General features: G+C 38.3%; 1 protein-coding gene and 1 long non-coding RNA gene across 2 annotated transcripts in view; one reads left to right on the forward strand and one right to left on the reverse strand.

Moving 5' to 3' along the window:
• The window catches only part of LOC128843372 (connector enhancer of kinase suppressor of ras 2-like), a 530962-nt gene that overhangs the window by 151800 nt on the left and 356841 nt on the right, over positions 1-22321 (forward strand). Inside the window, exon 2 of the mRNA XM_054040175.1 lies at positions 3755-3918. Within this exon, the coding sequence (XP_053896150.1) occupies positions 3755-3918 (164 nt within the window). The remainder of the gene's footprint in view (positions 1-3754; positions 3919-22321) is intronic.
• Positions 1-22321, reverse strand: part of LOC128843373 (uncharacterized) — a 236307-nt gene that overhangs the window by 42333 nt on the left and 171653 nt on the right. Inside the window, exon 3 of the long non-coding RNA XR_008446237.1 lies at positions 20063-20113. This is a non-coding gene — a long non-coding RNA (uncharacterized LOC128843373). The remainder of the gene's footprint in view (positions 1-20062; positions 20114-22321) is intronic.

Below are 22321 nucleotides of genomic sequence, written 5' to 3' on the forward strand. Positions count from 1 at the left end.
GCTCAATGAACTTTGAGAGAGATGCTTTTCAAAAACGAAAGAGGCCAGAGCTCTTGAGGTCACAGAAGGATGGGTCCTTCAGCCAAGGGAGATTGAAGTCTCTGGACATTGATTATAAGCAAGAAATCTGCTTAGGCAAAGATTGTAATTGGCTGAAATTACATTTTATTCTTAAAAGCATATTCCTACTTTGGTTTGTTTGTAATACTTTCTGACCTTTATTCCTTCTGCTTGGTATTACTTAACCTATAACTTTTGTTTAATAAACTTGTTTTACTTCTTACTATAAATCAATCCACTGCTTTGATTAGAATGAAGTGTTAGTTAACTCCAGTGAGGTGGTAAACTGTTGATGTATTGTTACTTTAAAGGAAACAGCAAAGTTAATAATTTCTCTAAGTGTACCAGGAAAGGGCTGGATGCTTTAGGGCAGATGGTTTTGGGGAAATATGGGACTGGGAGTGCGTTTGGGGTCACCCCTGCATAAGGTAACTGGGCAATAAACTAGAATGAATCTGTTGTAGGCAGTTGCTGGGGTCTGAGCACTGAATCAGAGCTGCAAAGCATGCAGATGCTCAGGGGACTGCATGCTTGTTTACTGGCTGTTGGTGTCCAGGCTGTGAACCACAGCAGCAGAACATTTAAGGCACCCAAGGTTATAGGGCAGGAGGTGTCACAATCTCTCATTAGTCTGGATTGCACCTCAGAATGTGACAAATAGACATAGAATCATAGGAAATTAGGGTTGGAAGAGACCTCAGGTGGTCATCTAGTCCAACCCCCTGCTCAAAACAGGACCAACCCCAACTAAATCACGTTGCTTTGAAGATTACTTTTAGTGGAAGTTGTTGTCTCTTATCGGTAATTCAATAAATATAAGGATTTTAAGAAGTGTCTGCAGGTTGTCCTAGTTTGGATTAGGGTTTTTCATTTTAGGAGGAGCAGTAGCTCTTTCGTTTATTTATGGAAGTCTCTCCAGGTATAAGATTAACATATAAGCCATACTGCTGTTTTGCACCCTTGGTTTGGACTGAGCCTCTAATTCTGCAATTGTCTGCATGCACGTATAGACTTCTGGCCTGATTTTTTTTTTTAATTAATTTAGAAGGCCTGGTGTATAATTAGTCTTGCATATTGACTCTGCAGATTCCTTTTGCTATATGTCTGGATGAGGTCACATTTTTATTTGCTAATAAAATAGTACACTATGATCTGGTATGATACTATATGTGAAACCAATGTATGTTGGGAAACAATGGAGAACATGAGCTGTTTTTGCTGAAAGGAGATATGGAGAGCTAGATTTAAACTTCAGATTTCTACTAATATTTTCAATAGAAGATCCTTCTAGATCATAACTTTGTTTGTAAATTCTGAGCAAATGGTGATGTGATTTCAGGGGAAATGTCTCTTGGTAAGTCAGCTTACCCTGATATTTGGTAATGTCTTGGTATTATATCACACCTTACAACAATGTTTTATGCTAATAAGTATTAAGATACATGGTAAAAATCTGGAAATATGAACTAGAGTTTACTACATTTAATTAGAGCTATTATTTGAAAGGGGTTTACTGATTAATAGACTAATGGACAGTAATCAATTGCTGGAAGCATTCTAGGAGGTTCATAAAGAACTGTATTCATCATTCTATTCAGCACGCCTGTCCTGCCACAGAGGAATGTGTGTCTCTGTTTATCATTGCCAAACTGCATCTTCTGATTTCTAAAATAAAACCACTTGCTTAAAAGATTAGTTTGTTGTTTATGGAAAAAAAGGGGCATCTAAAAAAATGATACCCAAAAGCATGGTAGTTAGTTTTGCATCCCTTTGCATGATACATCATGGAACTGAAGCCTCCTGTAACTTCTTTATTTCTTTTATATTGAGTTAGTGAGAGAGTTCAAAGCATTTCTACAATGACAAATAATGACTCATATTTGTTACTATGCTTTTTCAGCCACTATTTATGTATGTTTATTTTCTCACCTTCATATAGTCCTCCTTGATTTTTGTCAGTGATTTTCCTCTTCTACTTAGAACCATGCTTCTGTGGATTCTATGGGACCTGGAGAGTAATGCACAAAGATACTTTGTCTTCCTTAGATGCCCAGGACCTGCTGGGGTTTTTTGTACTGACAGGATTAATGGGTTTTGACCCTGCCTGTTCCATTGTAGGAGGAAGGCATGAGAAGCAAACATCCTCTCAACTTACTGGAGAGATCTATGGTAAACTCTGCTGGTTGAAATTGTTTTGTGGACTTTGGCAAAAAAAATAAAAATAAAAGATTTGTCTTTCATGGGGGAAATGTAGGCCAATGTCAGTGTACCGTTCCATCTGGCCGTATTCTAAGTCCAGGCCTTGAGGCAACTCTGATACTTGAACTTTCACTAGATGAGAAATAGGTCTGATTTAGATTCCGAACATTTTACATATGCACAACAGCTGTCCTGGCCTCAAATTTAAAGCACATGTTGCTGTGAAACCGTTTTTGGAGGATTGAGAGGTATTTATGCTTAGATTCAGTTATTCATTTCTTGCTGGTATAGGCTTTAGAATACCATGGCTACTACTAAATCCATTACTCTTGCTAGATGAACTCTGAATTTGGAATGGAAACATCATAATTCTAGGCACGTATATTTTCTTAAGTATTTGTGTAATTAAAGAATCTAGGTCTTTGGCAGAGACCTTAACATTTAAGTGTTGCTACTGGAGTTCTGGTAAATGAGTCTGTTGAACTTTAAAGCATTTCTGTACACCGCAGATAGTGACACTGTTGTATAGGCTGAGTATGCATGATGAGGTTCTTCCTAACACCGTCTCAGGAACAGAAAGACGATTCAAGTGCAAACTATTAGAGAGCCTTAGAAAAGAGATCCCAGGAAGGATATGCCTCTGATTTGGCTTAGTCTTTGGATAGCCTGTTAGATCTCTGAAAGCCTACCTTCAGACAGCATTTCCTCCAAATGTTAAATGTTTTCTTTAATAGCATTATTATACTTGAAAATTATACTTCTGGGAGTAATGTAATACAACTGGCAAATACTATTTTTGAATACTGTGATGTCATTATTGGTTTCCATTAGAATTTAAATTGTTTATTTTTATCCATGTACCCCAAGTGCCTTTGGGTGAGACTGACTCTCCCTGTGTGATACTGAGACAGAAACAGTCAGCAGCAGCATTGAACTGGAGCTCTGTTGGTTCATAAGAGAGAATTTCTGGCAAAGTGTCCTCCATAATGGGCCCTCCATTTTGGAAATGCTTTTCCATCATTTGGAAAAGAAATAGTTCGACCTTCGGGGCATGCTACATTGCCCATCTGCTTACTAAGACACAAAGGTCCTATAAAAATGATGTTTAATGGAGGAAAGGAATAATTTCTGAGCTTAATTTTTTATTTGGTCATTTTCTCGTTTGTAAGTTAGGAGTAGCTGCTGGTTTTGCTTTCGATTTGATGGTCCTTTTAATTTTGGGCTAAGGTGCCCATAGCCCACGATGGATATTTTTCAATTATATCTAAATAAAAATTAAAATGGTGGAAGTATTATTGGCTGAAAAACCATATTGTCAGCTGGTATTCACCATGCTGCAGGGTCAACTAATCACCTTAGATTTATAAAGCACTTTCATCCTTAATCTGAAAACTGTAGTGTTTTTCAGCACCAAAGAAAATTTGTACATTGACTGAATTACAGATTTGACATTCTTAGCCATCATTCTCTGAACATGCTTTTTTTTTTAAACTAGGCCTTGATGACTGCCTCCAACAATACATTAAAAATTTTGAAAGGGAAAAAATCAATGGAGAACAGCTGTTGCACATCACTCATCAAGAACTTGAAGAACTGGGAGTCACTCGCATTGGACACCAAGAATTGATCTTAGAAGCAGTTGATCTGCTCTGTGCATTGGTAAGTAGGCTGTTTTTTGGGGACATTCATTTTAATAATATAGGTTTATGCATCTCCTAACCAAAGCTAAGATAATGAAGACTGCATGAAATACAGCACCTTCACCAATTCCTGCCTTACTTAAATATTGTTCCTTCTTGCTTCAAAATAGGATGTATTTGCAGATGCTTCTGTAAGTACAACTGAATTAACCATTTTCCTTCTGAAAATGTTAATATTATTTTTAGTCTTTTTCCATAGATTGTCTTTGTCTTCTCCTTTAGCTTCTTGAGTGTCGTATTCATATGCCGTGCATGATCAGCACTGGCATCCTTATGGCCCAATGATTGTATACCATATGCCCTCACATTCCACTGAACTTTACCATAGTACAGTAAACCATATAGTTCCTGCATGTGCAAGGCATGCCAGCACTCAAGGAGTTAATGCAGAAATTGTGGAGGATGTGTTAATTAGACTGGAAGATGATTTTAAAATTAATTTTAAACCATTTTTGCAAAAATCACAATAGACTTTACCCTAAACATTAAATACTGACACCATGTGATCAGTTTGCTAGCTTTGTAGTAGCACAGTTTTAATGTGCAGAAGAGTCAAGTTTAGAAGCAAACTTATTTTCTGGCTGGTGAAAAGTTACTGAGTTACGTACGCCCTGTTCAAGTTGTCTGGGTGCCAGTAATGTACTGTACTTTTTTCTCTTAAAATGCCTCCTACCAGTTGATAAAATTAAATGTGATGGCACCAATCTTAAAAAAAAAACACCACCACCACCACCACCACCAAATGTTGTCTGAAGTTGTCCAGGTAAGGCTCAAAGGCAGAGGGACTTGGATACAAGAGAGTATAAATTGTAATTAAAAAGAGGGGGATGTTTTATATGTGATGAATAGTCTGGGAGCCCAGGCTTCAAATTTTTGGCTATGTAGCACCTCATATACAGAAAGCAACAACTGTTTTTTGATAGAAGTGTCACTTCGGTACTTATCAAGGCTGGATGTGGTGGTGTAAAGCTGGAGAAAGGTATGCCAGTGAAAGATTTTTTCAATATGTATAGCCTCATAAAATGCCAAGACACTGTAGTCTTGATGACAAGTGTCCTAGACATCTTGCTGATATTCTTCATTACAGTAAAGACTGTACTCCATTCAATAGGTGATTCTGGCAGCACTGGATGGTGCTATTAAAATATTTTCATTAGGGCTATCAAACGATTAAAAAATTAATCAGGATTAATTGCAGTTTTAATTCCACTGTTAATAATAGAATACTATACCATTTTATTTAAATATTTTGGGTGTTTTCTACATTTTCAAATATATTGATTTCAACGACAACATAGAATACAAAGTACAGTGCCCACTTTATATTATTTGTATTACAAATATTTGCACTTTAAAAAAGAAACAAAAAAATTGTATTTTTCAATTCACCGCATAGTACTGTAGTGCAATCACTTTATCATGAAAGTGCAACTTACAAATGTATAATTATTTTTTTACATAACTGCACTGGAAAAAAAAGTAAAACTTTAGAGCCTGCAAGTCCACTCAGTCCTACTTCTTGTTCAGCCAATCGCTAAGTTCATTTACATTTACAGGACACAGAAAGTATTAGAATTTCTCCATGTTGTTTCTATCTTAGATCTCATTTCAAGGGATAAACATAAATGATTGATTGGATGTGCATGTGATTACAATCTAGTTGAATTATGTGTGGTGAGGTTCTATGGCCTCTGTCATGCAGGAGGTCAGATTAGATTATCATAATGGTCCCTTCTCTTCTTAAATTTTATTAATATTAATCATATTGGGAGCAAGTTGAACATACTGGGAGTAGCTGTAAGAAAAACATTAACGAACATACAGAATTTTGCTTTGATTATGGTCGTAATCCTTTTAATTAACTTTTTTTGGTGAACATTTTGGGAAGTTAAGGTTTATTTGTATGGAAAAATCATTTGGACCGGTATCTGAGATTAGTTTAATCACAAAATAAAACTGTAGGGGCAGAGACAGATGTAGTATTTAGATATTATGGTATCCAGTCAGAGAACAGTAACACTAGTCCATGAGCTAAATGAGCAATCACACAGCTCACCTCCCATTCCTGAATTCATTTGGACAAGAGATCATCTTTGTGCTAAGTGGAATAAGGCAAGTTGTTGGAAGTAGAGGGGTTGTTTGAGAAGGAGATGATGGGAGGAGGAAGTAGGAGCCAGGGACTTTGGTATTGCATAATGTGTGCTCTCATTACACTGCTCTACAGCCAAAATGCTTCTGAAATAAATGTAGTCAAACTTTACTAATTCTGGGCCACTGAGAACGAAAATGATGCTTAAAATTGTTGATTGGCTCTAGTTTTCAAGATATGCTATTGGGTTAGTATATACGACCCTTGACTTGGGAATGGCAGAGGATAAGTGAACCAGAAATGACTAAAATACATCTTTGACTGGATCTATGAATAAATCTATGACTGGGTTTGGACAGTACTTGCTTTTTAGGCAAAACAATGAATGATGCAATCTGAAGCTGGTGTTGCGTCATATATGATATGAATTGCATCATGTTATTCCTAGAAGTCATGGATGATGCAATCATAATGAAGCTTACATCACTCTGCTGAACAGATTGCCCTATATCCGCTCTAGAAATCATACAGTGTCATGCTCTCTTATTTGTCAGTGTTTGATTTTGCAAAGGGACACATTTCTGTTTAGCCAAAGTGAGCAGAGATGTCTCGTACTTGTGCGAACAGTGCAGATAACTTCTGCTATGTTTGTGGTGAAGTGACTTTTGCATCACAAAAGTGCAGTATAACCACTATGGTTCAGAAAGCCTATCACCTTGATTTTGGCTGCAAAATTGGAGATCAGGACAAGAGGTGGGCCCCACACATATGCTGCAACACTTGTGCAACAAATCTTCGCCAGTGGTTGAACAGGAAAAGGAAATCTATGCCTTTTGCAATGCCAATGATTTGGAGAAAGCCAACAGATCATACCAGCAATTGTTACTTCTGCATGGTGCCTCCAGATGGGAAAGGTGTGTCAAAGAAGAAAAAGTGGACTGTGCATTATCCAAACATTCCATCAGCTATACGCCCAGTACCCTACGGAGAAGGATGGCCAGTTCCTGATGCACCAGAATCATTCTCACTTGAGTCAGAGGATGAAACTTCTGGTCCTGAACCATCAGTGTCACAGGACCCACATTTTGTCCCATCCTCCTCCTCTGAACCACACCTCATAACACAAGGTGAACTGAATGACCTTGTCAGGGATTTGGAACTACCCAAGAGTAAGGCAGAGCTGTTGGGTTCCAGACTACAGCAGTGGAATTTCCTGGCAGGTGATGTTAGGGTTTCCATGTTCCCTGACCGTCAAAAGGATCTTGTCCCATTCTTCTTCATGGAAGGTGATCTTGTAGCCTGCAACAACATCGATGGTGTGATGGCAGCCCTCAACATCGTTCACGATCCAGATGAGTGAAGACTGTTCATTGATTCATCGAAGACGAGTCTTAAAGCTCTTTTACTGCATAATGGCAATGTTTTGCCATCAATTCCAGTTGGTCATGAAGTCCATATGAAGGAAACCTATGACAATATGAAACAACTTTTGAGGTGCATAAACTATGACCAACATCAGTGGCAGCTTTGTGGCGATTTGAAGGTTGTTGCTCTCTTGTTTGGTCTGCAGACTGGATACACAAAGTACTGCTGTTTTCTCTGCGAATGGGATAGTCGTGCAAGAGATTCCCACTACATCAAGAAAGATTGGCCACTCCGACAGTCATTGGAGCCTGGGAGGAAAAGTGTTCAGCATCCACTACTTGTTGAATCAAGGAAGATTTTGTTACCACCCTTACACATCAAGCTGGGTCTGATGAAGATCTTTGTCAAGGCCATTGATAAAACCTCCGTGGAAAATTTCCAAGGTTAAGTGAAGCTAAGATAAAGGAAGGTGTCTTTGTTGGTCCTCAGATTCGTGAACTTCTTCGAGATGATGCATTTGACCATGCACTGCGTGGCAAGGAAAAGACGGCATGGAAAGCCTTCCAGTTAGTGGCAATAAATTTTCTCGGAAACAACAAGGCAGACAACTACAGGTTGTTGGTGGAAAACCTCCTCAAGGCATACAAAAGCCTTGGTTGCAACATGTCACTAAAGATACATTTTTTGCACTCTCATCTAGATTTTTTTCCACCGAACTGCGGAGCAGTGAACGATGAACACGGCGAGCGATTTCACCAGGATACTGCAACAATGGAGAAACGCTATCAGGGCAAATGGAGCCCATCAATGCTTGCAGACTATTGCTGGACAGTGACAAGAGATGCTCCATTTAATGAATACAAGAGACAAGCCAAGAAGCGCCGAGTAGACACTGAGTAGGACTAAACTATGTACATAATAGTTTTTTGCCTTTTGTTTCATAATACATTTTATTAACCTTTTGCTGATTTTTAAAGTGTTACCTAAACAGGACAGGTGAAATATTATCATGTAAAGCAACCATAAACACATGAAAAGACCTAGGTTTACAATTTATGATTAAAACTCTACTATCTATACAATATACATAGACATAAAATGTAAAAACTTAAATATCTTAGAAACAGTAGCCAATCAGTTGTTTTAATTGTCATATTTGAATTCAGCACATCAAAATACATAATAAATAGCACATTTTATCTCTGAAGCAGACAACTTCTCAAAAATTGTAGACCAGTGTTATTAATGTTTCTAGTCTTAATTCGACATCCTCCAATTTTTTTCTGAATTTTGTATACACTGCTAGCCTTTTCTAGTTTAAAGTAGGAAGGGAAGAAAAAAATGGAAACTTCATCAAAAGCTCCAGAGGGAGATGGCCTGGAGCAACTTTGTCCTCACTTCATCAAAACGACAGAACATCTCTGTTTTAAACACTGCAGTAAGAGCTCTGTAGAGTTTCAGGTCAGAGGGATGAGAGTATTGAGCTGGGCAGCTTCTACTGTACTCTACAGTATATTTTAGGAAATCCATGCTACATTCAGGAGATTTTCCACTGGAAATTATGATTGCTCATCGCAGCATTAACATCATATGCTCAGCTGCTATCCTCCTTGGAGATGGAGGAGGTACAAAGACTCCTTGAAGATTGCCGAGAAAATGACAGTAGTGCTCTTGTGTGAGCCATGTTGCCCGTAGGAAGAGGGAAACCCCATGGGGGGCTGGCACTTTGCATGGGTAGTCTCAAATCTGCTTATTTCTTTGAAAATTTGGGAGAATCAGAACATGTACAGGGCTCTTGCGGGGTTTGCCCTTGGGGGGGAATGTATCAGAAAGTCCAGGTTAAGTTTTCCCTCCCACTGACTTTTTCACATGATTGGCTGATAGGCCTGCATTCTCATTGTTGAATAAAATGCTACATGAATTTCATTTTAGTATTTTTCTTCCAGTGTATAATTTTAGGGGTTTTAAGATAGGACTGACAAATGTAAACTTCTCATCATGTATCTATATTTGTATTGGATTGTACTGAGTTATGAAATCAGCTGAGTGCCAAGCAGACTGCATAAAAAGATCCAGTGATCTGCATAAAAAGAGTCAGTCAATCATGCTAGAGCCAAATTTTGAATCATGATCTCATAAGTGAACAGATTTGATTCCCAATAACTTTCTTGCAATGTCAAGCTTCATATGTTAACATTGCAACAATTACAGTAGAAGCTTCTTATTGATTAAAATCTCTTGTTCACATTTAATACCTTTTATATGTGGGTTACAAAATGCACTACAGACTACTTGATATAAATACTTGGAAATAACACTAGCAGTGAAATCTAGTAGGTTGAGATAACAACTTATGAAGTGAAAACTGTTACTGTGATGTGGTGCTATGCATAGCATATACTGTCAACTCTCCTAATAAGTGGAGTTGAATTTGTCCTGAACACTACAGGGGGAAAAAAAGACAAGACATCAAGAGTATGGTTTAATTAGGCAGCAATTTTATTAAGCAACACATCTGGCAACTATCTGCCAATAATTCATACAGTGCAGGTCATCCTATTGTAATATGTTCCGCCTGGTTTCAGCACCATTTCTGAGATCCCACCACCCTGCCTCATCAGAGTGGTAACGGATGGGGAAGACAAGGTTGTCTTTCCACTGTATCAATCATTAGGGGCTCCAACCCCATTCTCACCTTCTTCAGGAGATGTCGTCCTCTAATCTGCTTCCAATTCCAGTTTATCAGGTAACTGGACTTTGCTGATGCCCAGTGCAGGTAATTGATCAATAAGAGTTGTGAAAAAAGTGAACTTGACAACCTAATTTACCGATCGTGACCCAGGAGTAAGGCCAAAATGCCACAGTGTCTAGGCCAATCTGGTAGTGAGGAAAAATTCCTTCCTGGCCTCAAAAGGCAACTAGCACGATGCCCAGAGCAAAGCCCAAAAGGCTTGGTCCGTCCTTAATCCTGAAGTGGAAGCTTTTCTTCCTTTGCACAATGGTTCCCAGGGCTGGCAAAAGGGTTATAAATAATCCCATTAAGTGTACAGGGGCCACCAGGCTTTGCTACACCCGTTTGTCCCACCAATCAGCCCGGAGACCCAGCTCCACAAGACCACAAGAGCACTGAATGCCCACAAGGTGGGGAGTGGTATGTACAATTTAATGGAGACAAGGGTTTTCTTTTCCCTGCTGGCCCAGACATCCCACCTCCCCCACCCACTTCTGATTCTGGGAGAAAGGTGGGGGACACATTTTCATTGTTCCAGGCCCAGTGTACTTTTAGCTTTCCTACTCCTGCTTAAACAAAAGATTTCTGGTGTTTGATGCAGCTTACTGAACTATCATTTTCTCCTGCCTGTTTCCCAGCTTTGGCTTTAAGCAGAAGTAGTAAAAGGAAGCACAAGAGGTTATTTCTCAGAGTAGTTTTGACCTGATTTCTCAGCTAAAAGGGCTCAGACACGATTGATTAAATAGTGGAGAAACATCCAAACTTTGGGATACTCATCTGACTGCATCTTTGGGAAAAAATCAATTCCATCTCTGTGTGACCTACCTAGTCAAACATCTCCTTATAAAACATGATGTGAAGAAACAAAGTGACATTTCCTCATCCGGGAGTTTGTCAGTATACATGTACAGGCAGTCCCCAGAAAACATTTTCAAATGAATCAAGCTGAACAGTAGACCTTTCAGAATCAGAGTGGATCACACTTTAACCTTAAGATTATGAACGTACTCTCTTCGGACGGTGTCAAATTATTATGAATTACTGTAATTGATATGAATGAATGTGGTGAACATGAGTTTGGTATGGCTTGGTACCTCTGAATTTACTAGAGGATTCTGGGAACAGGATTCTCTTAGTATCAGGTAGTTGATATGGAAACTTACTGAGAGTGCTGAGATTGCACTTAAATGATTAATTGAGATTCTATCTCTGTGTGTTTTCAATATGAAACTTTGGAACATATCAGCTGATGACCAGCTCACCTAGTAAAGAAAACGCAAAAACATGTCATCAGTGAGCTTGGCACAGACTGACTTGGATCAAAATGACCCTTTTGGATGACATCACGCTAAGAGCTCAAGTGAATGATTGATGAGAGGGTAAACATTGACTGATCTTTGGTCTCTGTTTTGCAGTCCCTTCTAAAATATTAATTAGAAAAAAAAACAGTAATACCCCCCAGGCATATTTCTGGGACACGTGACTCCTTTGAAAACAAGAGGTATATATGCTAAACAGAGTTAGTTAGTTCCCCAATTAACATCTAAAGAGGTCTATGATGCTGTAAGACAGAGGGCCTCAGGGTAACCAAGTCCCTGCTTCCGGGGACATTTGACAAACCAAGTACTTGAGAGGGGAAGAGAAGAAAAGAAGTCTCTCTCTCTCTAGGACTGGTAGCTATGCGTGCTTTGTTTGCCAATCAAGATACTGTGTAAGGCCAACATAGTTACTGAGGGTTTACATTTGGGGAATTGAGGCTTATTAGGTAGATGTATTATATAACCTCTTACTGCTTGTGTAATTCTTTCTTAAATAATCTGCTGTGCATTGAGGAAATTGAATCCAAATTTTCACCAGTACTGGTAACAATCAACCCAGCTGTGGGCCATTAAAGATTTTTTTCAACATCCTTTAATGGCTGCAGTTATCTACGGTCAAGGAAAGAGCCAAACCCTACCACAACCACAGAAACTAAATGTTGAAAACACTTCTTTTAACTTTTTCCATTCTGCAGATATCCAGGGGAAGATAGGAAGAAGTTCAGGGCATTGTCAGAGATGAAGAACCATGACCCTGCTTATCTAGCTCGAGGGCCCTGAGCTGCCACCCAGTGGAGTGGGTGGCCTGGGTTCCCTCCTGATGGACTTGGTAGTTAAGGAATGGGTTGTTTTGGTTTTTTTTCTGACTCCTGGGCACCAGGAATAGACTGACAGCCCCACTAGGCTATGTGAGCCCAGCCTCACCCCCAACAGATAAGCCCCTATGGCAAAGATTGCCCCCATCTTATTGCCCACCCCCATCTTCTCTCTGTTTTTATAAACCTTAGTTAATATCATTATATCCTATGTAATTTCATGGAGCTGTTCCCAAAGAAAAGAAAACCTCTTAACCTCTACAGAAAGATGCTGCAGGGTAAAGAGTTTCTGTAAGCTACATGCTCCTCTCTCTCAATCAAGCGGCATGGACAGAGGAATCCATTGTCTGTAAGTTTGTTGCCATCTGACTGCAGTGGGCAGACACAATGGGAGAGGAAGAGATGAGAGTTGGAGGAGGTGTGGACTGCAGCAGAGAAGAGAACAAATATATTCTCCGGGAAGGACTTAAATGAATATTTAGAGTCAGGAAACCTGGACGGAGGCACAGTTGGGAAGGAAGCAGAGACAAGGATGAAATTCCCTGACTTTCTTCACTATTCCCCACCTCCCTATCACAATCAATGGGTCTGCACAGCAGTGTATAGATTAGAGCAGAATTTGATGCCATATATTTACAGAGATTTATTTGTATTGGACAAGATGTGGCCTAAGATCTTCAAATTATCAAATTAACTTTTTATTGGTCAACACTGGATGCGTATCTAATTGTTGCATGGAATATTTTCACCAGTGCTGTGGAGGACAGCAAGGAATTCCTATTATGTACATTACTTATTTTAATTTATGTGGGCTGATTTATAGATAATAGTGCCATGGAAAAATAAAGTTTTATAATCTCATACTCTTATTCTTTGTGCAGTCAGAACTCTGTTTAGGATCGGGAAGGAATTTTAATTTAGATTAAAAGAATCACTAATCTGAGGTTTTGAAAATATGTATAAGCTAATGTGGTTTCTGTATAAAATATTTTCAAAGCATTCAGTGTTTGAAGGATGAACACTAAACATTGTAAGATACACGTGTATTGTTAGAGAAGGGCCATTTTTGTTAACATATGAAAATGCTGCTTATTAACCTCTTCTACCAGAAGCACTTTTATTTAACCAATATTGCACATTGAGTAAGGTATATACTGTAGTAGTCCTGCTTGATACATGACCTTTTCAACCTAGTAATAACATCAGGAATCCAAATTATTAGTAGCTCAAGGAAATAGTAAAAACTATGAAGAACTTCAGATGACCCAAGGTTACAAAATAAGTGTTTAGATCAGGGGTAGGCAACCTATGGCAGACGTGCCGAAGGTGGCACGTGAGCTGATTTTCAGGGGCACTCATACTGCTGGGGTCCTGGCCACCGGTCCAGGGGGCTCTGCATTTTAATTTAATTTTAAATGAAGCTTCTTAAACATTTTTAAAACCTTATTTACTTTACATACAACAATAGTTTAGTTATATATTATAGACTTATAGAAAGAGACCTTCTAAAAACGTTAAAATGTACTACTGGCATGCGAAACCTTAAATTAGAGTGAATAAATGAAGACTCAGCACACCACTTCTGAAAGGTTGCTGATCCCTGGTTTAGTTGCTCCTACCATCTGCATCTGGATCAACTCTCTACTGTTTAAAATGAGTCATTGCAATGTGTTTATACACAGGGCTAAGATCTTTTGTATATTATGGGTGGTTTAAGTTTCCAATAAGCATCAGGAAAGATGGAAAAAACTATGACATGGGCATCTCAAAAGTAGGAGTCTTCACTGATCTCTGTATTTTTTTCAAAAGTGGCAATATGTGGCACTTCAAAGGTGACATACTTGATGCAAGATGTTGTAAGGAAAAGTACTACATAAATGCCTAAAGATAAAGAGATATAAGGCATGGCAACATTAAAAATTGTAAGACTCCTTGGGCTTAGGGAAAATATCGATGTGTCATCATGATTAAACCATCTAATCTAATTCTTCTGCAAGTTTTGGGAGCAATAAACAATAATACAACAGTCAAAGGTGCCATTCTCAAGCAAAAAGGCCCAAAAGGTGACTGGTAATTTCAGAGAAATCTCATTTCTCTCAATTGCAAACAAAATATTGACAAGTGTTCTTAGTCAACCCATGGACAAATCACAAACACTGTACTCCCAGAGTTATGGGGCAATCTTTAATCATAATGAACAACTACTGATATGAATTTTTGCTATTCAAGAATATTATGGGAATGATAGAAAAATGCTTATAGTCTCTACTGACTTGCCAAATGCCTTTGCTACAATCTACCATCCTTGTTTATTGTAGCTTTTGAGAAACTGTGAATGGTTGGATCAGATGGCCAGCAGTGTCTGACAACTCCATTAACATACAGTTGGGCAAGTGTGTGCAAACTGAAGAGACTGATTCTTTCAGCATTGCAAATTGTATTAAGCAATGGGTGCATCATCCTCCAATCTCTATTTGGCCTTTTCTTTGCAGATCTATTATATTCAGCAACTTGTAACCTGCTCTTGGGAGTAAAGGTTAGATTTTTCTCATACAAACTCTTTCATGCAGACAAGAGACATTAATCAATGAAGGCGTTGGAAGCTTTTATTAAAGAATTGCTCTTTGCAGATGACTGTGAACTTCTAGCCCACTTAGAGCAAGATAATTACATCTCATTTTGCTGCTATCTCTGTAAACTTTGGCTTGAAAATAAACGTTTCAAAAACCAAAGTTATGTACTAACTAGCATCAAACCTTATGTTAAACCATATATCAGAATTAATAGTACAGTGCTCAGCATAGTGACAAAAGTTAATCACCATGGAAATGTCTGCACAAACAGTGTTTTCATATAGAACTAAAAAGCTAGCTTTGTAATATGCATCTGCTTTTTGAACACATGTGAAAGCAACATGACACCTTCATATAAAGATCAATCTGCGTAGTGCAGCAATACTCTCCCATACTACGATAGCACTGAGACATGGGCGTTGTACGGATGTAATGTTAAAAGTGTTGTACATCTTCTGTATGAGGCATTACATGTGTATACAGTAACAAATAGCTATCATTAGAAATGTATTTTGGGTTTTGCACCAGGTACATGAAGCAAACTAGCAAATATTACACTAAACTTTTTTAGTGACCAGGTCTTACAACTCCTTTGGGACCAGAAGGCATTTGGGCCTGTTCCAGTGTCACCTATTTGGGAAGTACTTCTGAACCAGACAAGTAGCTTCAAGGAACAGGTGGGAGAATGAAAGGCCACCTGCTATACCACATAAAGTTGTGAGGGAGAGTTAAATTCCAACTATATCTCCTAATTAGATCTATTGGGATGCTGATGTTCTTCCTCAGCCTATGAAATTAGAAACAGAAAGTAACGGGGTTCCTAACTAAATCTCAATGTGTAACACACAGGCTAAGTGTGTTCTTCCACTCTCTATTGGGTAGTCCATATAAAGGAAAAGAGCCTACTGCTGCTACTAGCTAAAAGAGGTAATCCTGTAGGTGAAGCAATAATCCTGTACTTTTGGTACTGAAGATCCAAATTAAATCATTGCTGGCAACTTCCGGTGAGAATCATTAAACACACAAAATGTTAGACCTTCTCTTCAAGGGTAGGTGACAGGAAACTTATCCAAAGAGAAGCTGCAGGGGAATTTCTCCATAACCTCACTGGTGCTTGTTTTGAAACAATATAAGATACGGGTAGCAGCAGTCCACATTACTGGAGCCCTATTGCAGGATTGGGGCCTTAATGTCTACATACTACATGTAAGTTGTCACACATGTTTTTGCCTTAATACACTCTTATAATTGTACACTTCTCTTTGTTCTGTGGTTTCAGTTTAATTGCTGCCTCAGTAGAACACCTGTGCATTGATGGTATTTTTGCTGTGAATTAACAATAACTTGGGAGCTAAGCTATGCTATGCTTTATAGGTTATTATACAGCCTTCATGACCCTAGTATTTGAACACTGTAAAGGTGTAAAGTGTGGATGAGAACACCATCTCCCTAAAAATAGAAAACTCGTTAATAACCAATTAAGAGAGACCTTGTTAAAAGCAGCTTGAATCAAAATTCTGGGAACTAAATTTTGCAACTTGTTTATCACTATATAAACAAGAAGTAGGTCAAACAAAAAGGTATAGAGAAGAGATTGAAGGAATGTGGAGTAAGGACTATTATATAGTACATTATAAAGTAACAAGGTGAGCAGGAGAGATAAGTGGAATTAGAAGTGTTGGATTGGATCATCAGCAGATGTAAATAAAATGAAGTATAGGGAACTATGCTGTTTTATCATGCTGATGATCTGGCCCAATATGTGGGGGATTGAACTAAATATTTATGCAGATAGGCAAGGATTTTAAATCATACAGAGGAGCATGCTGGCAAAGGGACAGGATGACATTTTCCACTTCAATCATCTCTTTAGGATTTAAATACAAGGCAAACTGTCAAAAGCTACAGCTATGTCAATAATGGCTGGAGGACAATGGAAAATTTGTATTCTGATGGCTCTAGTCTAATCTGAAATGTCTAGGTACACTTTGCTGTCTATCTTTGAAAAATAAAATGCCCTTATGATATATGCACAAATACATTACATGATTTTTCTAAATATGCTGCATTGCATGGCTATAGAGCCTGAATTAAAATAAAGCTCAGAAAAGCATACTTACAAGTGTTATTTCCTGTCATTTATAAATTTCACTACTTACAGGTAAATAGTACCACATTGCTTTTTGAATAATGGTATCTTACATTACCTTAATACTAAAGAACATAATATATATAATCCTTTAGAAAAGAGAGAAACAGAATAAGAAAAACTAATCAAACAAAAAAAACCCCATACATTTTGTGCGTAAAACTTTCTTATATTAGACTGTCATTATCAATTTTGAGTACTCATGTACATTCTTGCTATTTCATTTTTAATTAATGTAATCATTGAGAGACAGATTCTGATCTCAGTTACATCTGTGCATATCTTGAATTACCACATTGACCTTAGAGAGACAAGGTGGGTGAGGTAATATCTTTTAATATCTTAGAAGTTGGTCCAATAAAAGATATTACGTCACCCACCTTGTCTCTCTAATAACCAGGGACCAATACTGCTACAACAACACTACATACACTGACGTCAGTATAGCTACTCCAAATTTACAGTAATGTAGCAGAGTACAATCCGGCCTTAAAATTCCATGCATCAATAAACATCAGTTCTACTTTATACTCTGCACATCATCCACTCAGTGGGCCGTACTGTGGACCATTGATTTTTTTAAAGATGGAATTCTTCATTGATTTCAGTGGGGATTGCTGTTTAAAAGCTGGCAGTGCCCATGCTATGTGATCCATGGCTTGCAGTCTGCATCTGTGTGGCATTCCATTCTGTCTCTACTCGGGCACATTGTTCAATATACTAAACAGAAGAGACTCAAAAATACCTAAATTTATCTGAGACTTATTTAGGGCCAAATTGTGCCTCAGAGGTTCAGCTCAGCATTTGCAATGTGGGTCACCGAGCCAGAACTTTTGCAGTTCCCTGGAAATGCACATTGCAGAGGCATCTCTTCTGCATGCATTCACCTTGGTGTTTGGGCAGCACCCCACCCTTCTCCCTTTTGAAAGGCTATCATTAACAGCGAGTGTTGGTTTCACTCCCATCTACACCATGGCAGGCCCTTGCACAGGATCGCGAGGGGTGTGACACCCTCTTGTGTTCCTCACTTGTTCATCTGCACAGACATCTAAAGTCTGGCCTTTAAGTTGTAAGTAACTTAAGGGAAAAACAATTTACATGTTTCTCCACTGCCTTGTATCTTGTGCTGTTATACCTGTACTCTCATTCTGATAGAATTTTACATCCACTTTGCATTTAAAAAGGATTGCAGTAGCTGAAAGGTAGTGGGAAAAGGTAGTGGGCGGTCTTCCCTGTGTCATCTGTATCTTGCTTAAGATGATAATGTATCATTTTCAAATCCTAAATAATGTCTGGTTTAAAACTGAAAAGCATCACTAATACACATGATCATGGAACATATTTCTCCTTTAAAAAATCTAAACTCAAAAAATACATAAGTACCTGTAAAGGTGGAAGGTGAAAATAAGATAACTTCCTTCTATATTCCTCCTTTACTTTAAATGTGGGGTGGAGAGGGAATTTGTTTGATACAGTTATGAAGAGCCCATGTGATAATATGCTGAATTAGAAGTATACAGTCTGTATGTAAGAAAATGAGAGAATTTAAAATACTAGGGTTACAGTGGTTAGGGAAAATAAATGCATGAGTGAAAGACAGAATGCCTGAGGGAGCTGAGGTGTGCAGGGAGAACAAAGACTATTTGCGCTGAAGTTAAGTACAGTGAGAGGTGATGAGGTGACCCATGGCCTCAGCTTTGGTTCTTTCTCCATTCTGAAAAGACAGATCATGAGAGGATTTTATAAAACCAAGGAGCTGTTTTAATTACTCAGATAACTGGAATGATAGCCAGGGGAAAAAACTAAGGGAATCTGCAAGTTCCTAGAGATGGTGTAGGATTGCTTCCTTATCACAGCTGGCTGAACAAACCTCCATAGTCAGGCCCTCCTCTGGACCCAATCACTGGAAATGAGCCAAGTATGATACATAGGCTTGAAAGTGGAGAGCATGTAGGGCACTGCTTGTAATCTTTATGAGATGTAAATTGCTAATAAGCCTACGTCCTGGTGGGGACAGTTGCACGAAAATATTTGACTTTAAGAAGGCAAATTGAAGGAATACACGGTGTCTTGGGGAATGGAGTTCTATAAAATATATAAAAATCAGTAGGGGAAAAATGGGATGTATTTTAGCAGCCAGCATAGGCTGCAATTAAAATTCATACATGTAAAGCCTAAGCAAGTGACAAGATATTGGAGGCCATTATTTTTCTGATGTTGCAGACAGCCTACAAGAGAAAATATAAGCAGTCTATTGAGCAGCAGGAGGAGGAGAATCAGAAGTAAGTGAAAAAGAAAATAAATAATACTTAATTGCAAAGAATATTTAATGTAATTAAAATATACTGTGTATTCATAAACTTCAGCTAAGTATAAGAAATGATCCAGTGAATAATGATTAATGGATAGATGGAAACAAAAGATTAGAAAGTATCAGAAATACATCTAGCAGCACTTAATGAATGGGTTACTAATTCCCTTAATTTTGAGCATTATGTTTTTTACAGTGGAAGACCCTATAAAAAGACCACTAGGACCATCAGTTAGTAACAGATGGCAGTATCTTTAATTTGCACATTCATTTCCAGTTTTTTTTCTATTTTTAGGACATAGCTGCCAAATTAAATGAAATCCCTTTGCACTCAGCATTTTCTAACAGCCATCTCTTCCTTTGCCATAAATCGTTTTCTAATCTGACCAGTGTAAGGTAACATTGATGTAATGATTTGCAATAATTACTTCTGCAGTAGCACATATTGAACATGAATAATCTGATCTCCATATGTTTCCACTCCTCTCCATCATTTCTTCTTCATGAAAATCTATTCTTTTGCATTAAAACTGTTCAAATCTTTATATAAACTGAATTCACTCATTTATGCCCATATCTGGAGTAATACATTTTTCTATTTTCTAAATATCTTTAAAGATTTCTCTTTGCTGACATATTCTTTGATCTGAAAATATTGTGAATATTTAACATCTTGGGAAATGTATTTCCTTCTTAATCTGAAATCTAATCAAGTTCAATTTCAGAATAAATCTTTGAATATGTGACATACCTGGTGTTTTGTTGTTTCTTTCCCTAGTCTTCAAAGTTCCTTTTTACGAGCCTAGTAAAAAAATGAAATCCTAATTTACATATATCAGTGCTAGAACAATGTGCTAGAATCCCACATCTTTACAGTGACAGTAGTAGGACAATAAAACTTATATAATTTTTATGTCCCCAATACTTTTCTTGATTTTTTTTCAGCAAGAGAAGCCAGATATTCCATGACTATCCAGAGCTGCTGCTTATGTTGTGCCTAATCAATAAACACTGTTAATCATCAGGCTTGGAAATTATTTTCAAATATTAGGGAGGGTGGTTGTTTTTTATAGTTGATATATAAATTATTTTAGGCTTACTGTGGAAGGACTTTTTTTTCAGTCTTTTCAAATAATTCACTTGTTAGTATTGCACAAAAAGAGACACTTATTTAAATGTAGGGTTGCCCCTTCTTCTAACACCACTGTCTGATTCTGACACCAATGCTGCCCTTCTGCCAACCAGTAGGAGATGGCAGGGAGAGGGGAGGAGGGCAGGGGCGAGAAGGTGTGTGTGGAGGGAGAGGGACTTGTAGCTTGGTTTCACAGGGGTGGAGAAATCAGTGACACTTAGTCTGGGTATATTCTAAATGTTACTTGTTTTATTTACAAATAAACACCGGTCCTGTAATGGAGAAACAAACAGTATGCAGGCAGTTCCTTCTTCTAGGAATCACAGCCCAGCTCCAGGCCCAGTTCCCAGAGAGCAGCTCTGCTGCAGAAACTGACTCTACTCAAAGACTAAAGACAAAGACAGCAAACTTTCCTGCTGCTCACACAGCACCATATCCAAAATCCCCGCCTCAAAACAAAACCTTGCAAAAACTAATGACGTTACACCATGTCTTCCCAAGATTGAATATTTGCTTGCATACTTGCATAAACTGGAAGAGTATGTGTGTAGCAATGCCATGTGGTGATGCCGGTTATAACAATATGAAGTGTCTATTGGTAACATTTCAAAAAGTGCCTCCATGACTTAGAAGCCTTTGTCTTGTTGAGTGTCAGTGAGACTTAGGCTCTGTTGTGATAACTGGACCTACACATTTATTTCAGTTGTAAACTCAATTACAAAAAGTACATGAAAGTGTATAAGATTTTATAACAATGTATAATAACAAAAGTAGATGGAAAGTAGGTAAGTTGCTTTTAACAATATAAACAGGTGCAAAAAACTAGATAGACTACATTAGTCTCAGCAAAAAGGCCACATTAATATAATTTAAGGACTATGTTGAAATTATGCTTGCCAAAACCAAATGATGCGCAACCAGAAATTAATGAATTAAAATTGATGTGTCAGATATTAAGCCTAATTGGTGGACAAAGTACTGAAGGGATAGGCTATCTTACCCATTACTCCTTTTGGAGGTCTTTAAAGAAAGACTTTGGGAAAAGATAGAGAAGAACAGACTGAAGTTTATGAAGCAAGCTTTACCATCCTGGCTGCCACTCCCACCATATTTTGGGAACCCTGAGCTTTTATTGTTTGAAGTCTGAGAGATGTTTTGATTTCACTGGGCCAGAAACAGAGATTCAGATGACATAGCTACTTTTACTAGCTTCAACTGAACTCCAAACACCATGTGAGATGAAGCAGGATCGGAGTTTAACAGCAGCAGCAACAACTTTAGCTCATTTTGACTATTTTTTTTTCATTTATTTAAAAGACAGTTGTTATTTTGATACTATTTAAGAGACTATTATACAAGGCATTTTTAATCTTTTTGCTAAAGGAAAAGAGAACAAGGAATATTGTTAAAATGAAAATCTTGCTAAATATTTTACATTTTAAATGTTTTAACTTTTATAGTATTTTATATTTAATAAAAGGTTAGCAGAGATGTGCGCAGAAATTTAAATTTTACAGCTTTTGGGGGGGAGCCGGTAGGGGATGCAGAACTCCTCTGGCAGAGTGGGGGGGTGAAAAGCAAACTCCTCCACCCCCGGAGCCCTGGCAAGGGGTACAGAACTCCTCCTGCTCCTGGGCTGTGATGGGGAGAGCAAGAGAGCTCTTCTCTGCAGGGCTAGAGACGTTTGCTCTCCCTGCCGCAGCCCAGGGGCGGAAAGGGAAGCTCTCTCACTCTCCCTGCAGTAGCCCAGGAGCAGGAGGAGCTCTTCACCCCTCGCCGATTATTGTGGGGCTTGTGCTCCTGCTTGCCCCCACCCTCCGCATGCCCCTGAAGGTTAAAAGGGATGTTTAATTATCTTTGCCATGATACTAAGCAGGC

Source organism: Malaclemys terrapin, chromosome 9 (genome assembly GCF_027887155.1).
Source record: "Malaclemys terrapin pileata isolate rMalTer1 chromosome 9, rMalTer1.hap1, whole genome shotgun sequence".
Lineage (NCBI taxonomy): Eukaryota > Metazoa > Chordata > Testudines > Emydidae > Malaclemys > Malaclemys terrapin.